Consider the following 8783-nt stretch of genomic DNA (forward strand, 5'->3'; position numbering starts at 1 on the left):
TATTGACAATCGGCTTTTGTATTGTTATTGGTAAGCCTATAGTAGTTAACTATTGGGTGTCATATTTCTTTCAAAAAGATTTCTTCTATTTGTTATAGATGTAGTTCTCAAAAGTATTTTCAAACTATGTATGTTCATAATTTAATGTTTTAGAAATAATGCACACAATAAAATAAGTATGACTTAGTTATACATAAATAATTTTTCTAGTGTTTTCATGCTTATTAAAAGAAAGTCATAAATGGCTTTTCATCAAAATGAAAGATATTTTACGTGATTTTATGCTTATAAAATATACTTACCTACCTAACGTGTAGATGAATAATTATTACATTCGATGCATGTAATTATTGGCTTTCAATAGATTGAGAGAGTTATTCTTATTGCTAGATAGGTAGGTAGTAAACATGAGTAATAAGTTACATATTAATATTATATTGGTAACATTAATAATCATTTCTATCGTTACAGTGTTAAAAGAACTTAACACAGTTTGGTTGCAGCAGAAATTATCGCACTTGAAATAAATGGCAGTTTTAAAAATACTGTTTTCTTTCTTCCATTACCAATACCTACAGGTAATATGATTAATTATAAAATTTGTGAAATACAGCATGTCATAACTTACAAATTGTGACATAACTACATTTACCAACACCGTAATCAGAAAATTTGTGTTTTTGTGTTTCTAGAGGGGCTCAATAGATTGAGCAAGTGGCCAACATCCATTTGTCGTAAAAACAAAAATTTGTTAACACAAACCTCCACCCAGTGGAGACGTATATTTATGATCTTCTTAAGATCTGACATGGTCAAAAGAAAAACAAGATTTTATACAACGATTTCATGTTGATGGATCGTATGCATGTGAATATACAATTATCACGTTTATAAGTAGTTGTCACTAGATTAATATTTGTATACGTTAACCACATTTCAATAGCTTAGCACTCTGGTGCATGATGATGATCTGTTATTTTGTATGAAATAACGATACAATATATTGAACACGACAGTAGCGAAGGATGGAGGCAGGCTATTAAGATCCGCCATAAATAGTGCATGTTAAACTTTGTTAGTCAAACGTATTTGTTTTTATTGAACTAAGACTACAATATAAAGATAGTGTTAATTTTTTTATAAATCTATTAATCCCTGCCTAAATCAAACAATAGTAATTTTTGTACACTTTGGACGATACGACAAAATTGTGCACAGTTTTTTATTTATACTTATTTGTTTTCGTTGGATTAAGTAGAATACATTTTACACAATATATTGTTGGTTCATTTTAAAATTCGTTAAGCCCTGGGTAAACCACACTATAATAGATAAAAAATATTATTCCATCTATAAAATATCCAAAGTTACGTATGATTTATTTGAATATTTTTATGTATTGTATAGATAGATGAGTCTTCATTATGTAAATCATTTTATACAAGAGTTTTTTAACACAATGGGTTATTTTTTATGATGTCATGCCAATGGATGGTATGCATGAGAAAAAACACTTATCACCTTTAATAAATAGTTGTCATTGGATTTTTGTTTGTTTACGTTAACCACATTTTAATGGGTTGCACCAGAATGAGTTATTTTGTGTGATACCACGCTACAAAATATTGTAACGAAACATAAACTTTAAAACGGCTTTTTGTCAGAATGAGTAATTTTGTAAGTATGACTATTACAAGACCGTATGCATAAGAAATTACATGCACAGGGTAAAATAGCTTATTCCGTGATTAAGTGATATTGTGTCATAATACCTAACGCCAGATGTTAGACATGGGTCGCATAAAAAGGCTTTTCATCAGAATGGTGCATTTTGTGCTTTTTGAAGTTAACAGATTTTATTTGAGGCGTGTAGTTTCAAAGTCAACTTATTCCCTTTTTACAAATTGTTGGCAAACACCAAAAAACTGTTTACGGTGTTGGTTTTACATATTTTTTTGTTATTTCTGTTGAAAATTGTAGTTTACACTTCGAAATGGATATCTCAATGCTAAAAACTACGCCAATGTTGTTAAAAAATTGTTTTTTTTCTAATATTATATTTAGAATAAGTTACTTTTGTTTCTGACACTTGGAATAAGTTATATTTGAAACCAATACATTTGGAATAAATTGCGTTTGTAAAAACCACTAAAAAAACTGTCATGTTGAATGTTGCAGGAAAAGTCTGAATATTCGTACCCATCAAAAATAATTATTTTGGGTTACTAATTTTAAAATAATTGAAATTAGGTAAATAAAATTGGTCATTCAAATTATTTCACTGTTTTGTGAAATTTAGGCATTGGTACATCCTATTAAAATGGTTTTGATACAAAATAAAATTTTTGAAGTTATACTTTTTTTGGCGCGTTTAGTAGAGGGTACAATAATTGAGCTGCGCGCGCACACTGCGCACCGAAAGTGCGACATGATCACGTGATCGAGGTACCATCACCATACGGAATGAAATGGCAAGATAATTTTAAGCCAGCTGCACTCCAATAAGCGGCCCCTTTTCTTGAGTGTGTAATATAACAAGATAATTAAAATAGTTATATTAAATAATATTAATAATCAAGGAACGAAGTAATAAAATAATTTTAAACCAGTGGCGCTCCAATAAGAGTCTTTTTTTCTGAGTGTGTAATCTAACAAGATAATTAAAATAGAGTAAATGATATTAATAAATACGGAATGAAGCAACAAGATAAATTTAAACCAGCGGCACTCCAAAAATTGGCCCGTTTTCTCGAGTGTTTAATTTAACAAGATAATTTAAACCTTCAAAATAAATATATATATAAATATATAGACAATAATATGAATAAGAATTTTAATGTCCAAGAGATAATTGTACGTTAAAATTAGGGGATTGAAAAAATGAAGGTATAATTTATAAAGTGTATCATGTGTAATTATTGAAGAATACAAACTACTCCAAACTTTCGAAGTGCTTCGTTTCAACTTATTACCAATAAGACAAATAAATAATTTGGATGAACCAAAGAAAAACTTTTATTTATTTTATGAACCTGATTCTAAGTCACCACACCAGAGCTAGTCGAAGAATATAGATAATCACAAGTTTTGTTTTGTTACGCCAAAAAAGTATAACTTCTAACGCGCACGCGCGTATATAAGTACACGCACCGATTTTTTATTATTATAACAAAAAACAACAACCGTTGTTTAGAAAATAGTAATTAAACAATAAAATACCTGATATTTTTATTAAGTATACTAATATAAAGAAAGTATAATTTTACAATAAAAATTAGGTAAGTAAATATTAATTGATAATAACAATATTTACGCAATTTCGTACAGTGTTTACTGTTCAACTGAAAGACGCTCTTGCAAATGCAGTCTTCTTATTGGTCAATTCCGAATAAGTGAAAACGGTTTGCGACACTCCTGGAATAAGTTTCTTTTGTTACCAATAGCGATTTTGAAATTGATTGTTCTACTCGATTGAATGCTATTAGGTCGTGATATACAAAAAATACTTTATCCTTTAGATTTTGGCATGCATTACTCATTTTCGTCGAGTAGTGGAATAAGTTGTTTTTGAAACTACACGCCTCATTTATTACATTTTAAAAATTTTCACCAAGAGCCATTTTATGTAATATTAGTAATAATTACATTCTACACGTCATTTGAAAGCTTTACACCAATATGAGTATTTTGGGTACTTTAATATTACCATCAGTTCTTCACGAAAAATAACATTCAGCACATTTGAATGGCGTTTCACCAGTATGAATCATTTTATAATATTTAATGTGACCAGAAGTTCAACACGAAAAATTACATTCAGCATATTTAAGTGGCTTTCTACCAGAACAAATCACAATGAAAAATTACATTCAATTATGCAAACAAATTAAAACATATTGTTGTCCTTAAAAAAAAGGTTTTTCTACGTCTATAACAGGTACCTACTAATAATTTAGGTTTGACTTGACTATTATTTGGTTTAACGGTGACATCGTCTATATTTGTGGAAGCATCAACGATTCAATGATTTCTTTTATAATGTCTTGTTTGTCAATACCATAATGAGTCTTTTTATGTGTTTTTACCTTACTAAAAGTTTTACAAGAAAAATAACATTCAGATTATTTAAAAGGGTTTCACCGAAATGAGTCATTTGAGTGCTTTCATATTACCAACAGTCCTACACGAAAAATTAAATTCAGCACATTTAAATTAGTGTTTACCAGAATGAGTTTTTTTATGATACTTCATGTGACCAGAAGTTCTACACGAAAAATTGCATTCCACACATTTAAATGGCTTTTCACCAGAATGAATCATTTTGTGTACTTTCATGTCATTAGAAATTCTACACGAAAACGTACATTCGTGACATTTTAATGGCTTTTCGCCAGAATGAATCATTTTGTGTACTTTCATGTCACCAGAAGTTCTACAAGAAAATTTACATTCGACACATTTAAATGGCTTTTCACCAGAATGAATCATTTTGTGTACTTTCAGGTTACCAGAATTTCTACACGAAAAATTACATTCGACGCATTTAAATGGCTTTTCGCCAGAATGAATCATTTTGTGTCCTTTCATTTTGAAAGCAGTCCTACACGAAAAATTACATTCAGCACATTTAAATGGCTTTTCACCAGAATGAATCATTTTGTGTAATTTCATGCTACAAGCAGCTTTACACGAATAATTGCATTCAGCACATTTAAATGGCTTTTCAACAGAATGAATCATTTTGTGTACTTTCAGGTTACTAGCAGATCTACACGAAAAATTACATTCAGCACATTTAAATGGTTTTTCACCAGTATGAATCATTTTGTGTACTTTCATGTTACGAGCAGTTCTAAAGAACAAATTACATTCAGCACATTTAAATGGCTTTTCACCAGAATGAATCATTTTGTGTACTTTCATGTGACCAGCAGTTTTACACGAATAATTACATTCGACACATTTAAATGGCTTTTCAGCGACGTATGTCTGTTCCACAACAGTTTTATCATGCAATATTTTGTGAATATTCAGGAGGTCTAATGATGCAAATAAATTAAAACATATATTGCATTCAAATTGTTGTACATAGAAAAAAGATTTTTCTATATTTTCAACAGGTACTAATAATTGAGATTTGACTTGAATATTATTTCGTTCACCGGTAGCATCGTCTATATTATTTGTCAAAGTATCGTAATATTCAATAATTTCTATCTTAATATCTCGTTCGTCAATCTGAAGATCATTGCAGGTCGTCTGTACTTGTTCCATCTTCCGCGAAGATTTGCGACTCGCAACGTTCACTGGTATACTACTGGCAGCGACAATCTTAAATAAAACAAACCATGAAGGATTTCAAATGTTAAAACTTACGATTTTAGGATATAATTTATTATTATGGCAATACTCGACAAATAATTATTCTTAACCCGACAACTAACCATAATTCAAGTGAATGTACTAATTAATACAAAAAGTCGGTAAACATACAATCAATACCATTAATTTTACCTCGAAGACAATTTATAAAACGCTATTTTAGAGTATTTGGTGTCCATATTTTGGAAAATAATCAAGAAGAAAAAATTCAAAATGTGCTACGGGATAGTAGCATCAGTCTGGTAACATTTAAACACCAAGAAAAAAGACATTACGCAACTATTTGCTGTAGCGGTAGCTTACTGTGGAAGCACATAATGTGATCATAATATTATATTTGACGCATAACTATCAAGTGTGAGTACCTAGGTATTGTCATCAAATATATTATTCTCCCCTTCAAAGTATGCCTCAAATCACGCATCAGAACTCCATATCAAATCAATAATCTAACCACAAATTTAAAACATCATTAGAATATGCCTGACGAAAGTTGAAAAGTCCTGCCTTACAAAATAATATCACAAATAAATGTGTCGCGAACGAACGCGTCGCTAGAAGGCTTTCATTCAGACGGGGCCTGGGACAGTACCTGAACGCCTTCTTGGAAAGGGCATGCGACCTTGAATTCTGCTGGCGCATTTGACCGTTGAGAGAGTTTCAAAAATCCCTCAAATAACCCGCCCCTCCCCCCACTATCTCACCCCCTAAGAGAGAGCCACTCTTCGAAAAATTTAAAAATAATTTCACCCCAATAGCAGCAAGTCGAGTCGATTGACAGAAGGTTCGATTACACCAACGACACGTAAGGCGGACCGCCTTGGACTATTAATATTGCCCTTATAAACATGTTTATTCCCGCGCTCAATTCACCGCATCGCAGTGCAAATAAAACTTCTTAACTATTAAATAACACGTGCCCGCGAAATTTAATAAATAATGAATACCACAAGGTACCCAATTAAATCAGCCCAAAAAAAGAAGATTAACCCTCAGTGAGTGTCGAATAAATTAAAAAAATAGTGCAAAAACCTCTACGTAATGATAATGTATCTTCTCTGTTGTAACCTACAATGTAACCAATAATGTTATACTAACTACTAATGCTTGTAAATAAATCCAGCCTGCACAGAGCTGTCAGATCAAAAATGTGTGTTATCAATACTAAATGTGCTTTGATGTCTTCACTACTCAAACCTGAAGTAATGCCTGATGGAGAATTTCACCAGCCGACATGTGAGTCCTTCATCATAGTGCTCGTCCGTAGTCATTTGGCGGGCGCGGCGCGGCGGCGTCTTGCGAAACTCAAACTTATAACCGTGTGTATTATGCCCCAAAAAACACACTGTCTACGAACATTTTACACACGGTTATACGTTTGAGTTTCGCAAGACGCCGCCGCGCCGTCCCCGCGCGACCACTACGTTCTTGCACTTAGGTATTAGTATCAATTAATAAATTGTCAGTTATTGATAGGAGGGTCAATGGTCTCTGCTGTCATACACGATCGATAGAAATGAGCACGAAGTCACTTTGGCTATAAATTATAGCTCAATCAATAATTTTGAATCGTTCGTAGTTAATCGTAAAAAGTGGATGAAAAACTTCCTAAAAACGATAAAATACTGATAGTCAATTATCAAAATATCCGTCAGTTCATTTTTTCCATCACATAGGTACTAACTAATTCAATCGAGTATGCGAAAAAATTGAATCATAATAGCATTTATTACATTAATGCAGTAGGTATGCGTATGCAGTAATGAGAATAGGTGGTAAAATTACCTGATTTACTGGTCTGCACTCCGAATAGGAGCAGCCTGGTTGAGGCTCTTGATAATTGAATGGGGCTATTGTATCCTCGACGAGCTCTTCCTTGACGCTAATTCGGTGAGAATCAGTCTCCGCATTCACAGTGAAAAGGTCCGAAGAAGGGTTCTGTAAGAAAAACTATAAAATTAAGCATATTTTTTTAACAGCAGTTGATATTATGCCTCTCACCAGCAACGTTCTTCCATCGTACATTTTAATAATCACAAGATAAAAAGAACTTTTTATATAATACGTTTTTTAATTTTCTGTTGAATCATAGAAACTTGACAATTCTATGTATTAATGAATACTTTTTTATTGCACCTAGGTACTTGATAGAAATACTGAATAAATATAGAAAACTGAAATTTCATTTTGACATTTCATATTGATTTCCATAGTAACGCACGTATATATTAATAATTTAGTTGCTAAGACCCCCTTAGCTACCAATAATATTGTTTTACTTTTTACGATTTTTTTCCGAAATAACTTTCCATACAAAATAGAATTAACTGAAAAAGAATTCAATTCTGCTTAAAGATGGCTAATGGTATTAAAATAATGCATTGTAATCGTGTTCTGATACATTCTAAAAGTTTCAAATGTCTAGCTAGTCGGGAAGTTAGTTAAAAATCTTCTATCGTTCAATACAAATGTTGGACAAACAAGAAATTAATAAGTTAATGACATTTTAATGAGCGACGAAAAACTAACCTCAAATACGCATCTGACATCCTCGTTTGAAGTCGCCGTAGGTGGATCAAACCATTGCCCTGTATCCACGTCAGAGTCACTGCCATCTGGTTCACGTTTTACGTCCATTTTGCGAAAATATTCTGACGACAATAATTTATTATGGTACTATTTTTACTACGGTAACTATCACGACTCACAAGGCCTTGTAGCAGCCACCGATGTTGGCTGTTTACCATAGACAACAATTCAAAGAAAGTACCTATTGGGACCAGTGTTGACAACTATTACTGTTATTCAATGTGCCAGATAAATGCTAGACTTTTCGAAATTGAAACCACCATTTCAAAAAATATGTCGCAATAATTAAAATACAGTATAATTTTTACACGAACTAGGATCGAAAAAGAATTAAGTATTTTATAACTAACTATAGAACTGGTCATGAAATATATAATAAATATAGCTAAGAAACTTCAGGCTTTCAAGGTATATACATGTATAGGTGTATACACATTTATATTTTTATAAATATTGATGTTCTTATAAAATAAATATAAAAAATATTAAAACAAACAATGCATTAGTCAAAAATCTGTACGAGGATAAATTGAAAACTTAATAAACTAGAGTTTATAAGTAGATATGACCATAAAATATAATGTAATAATAACGTAACCGTGGACATAAATATGCAACAAATTTTAATTCAAATTTTTTTTTACTATGATTTAAAAAAAAAAATTAATGTTCTCAGATTCCTAGATATTTTTTGTAGTAGTTCTTTTTTCTTGCCGGCAAGTTCGCCACTATCGTTCTACTGCGCACACGCAGATCGAAAATATCCTACTGTCGCAAGTATGTATACCATTTGTAATTTTAAAACAGGAACA

General features: G+C 31.5%; 1 protein-coding gene across 1 annotated transcript; it reads right to left on the reverse strand.

The window, feature by feature from the left end:
* Positions 1-4415: 4415 nt before the first annotated feature.
* LOC147077145 (uncharacterized) lies at positions 4416-8027 on the reverse strand. Its single transcript, XM_085941006.1, has 4 exons — positions 7912-8027; positions 7168-7320; positions 5163-5331; positions 4416-4432 (listed from the first exon to the last, which is right to left on the reverse strand). The coding sequence occupies exons 1-4, from the start codon at positions 8017-8019 to the stop codon at positions 4416-4418; spliced, it is 447 nt and encodes a 148-aa protein (XP_085797132.1). The 5' UTR covers positions 8020-8027.
* Between the last annotated feature and the right edge of the window lie 756 nt (positions 8028-8783).

The sequence above is a fragment of the Rhyacophila brunnea genome, unplaced genomic scaffold (genome assembly GCF_057557595.1).
Source record: "Rhyacophila brunnea isolate RB1 unplaced genomic scaffold, BYU_Rbru_1.0 scaffold_13, whole genome shotgun sequence".
Classification (NCBI taxonomy): Eukaryota; Metazoa; Arthropoda; class Insecta; order Trichoptera; family Rhyacophilidae; genus Rhyacophila; species Rhyacophila brunnea.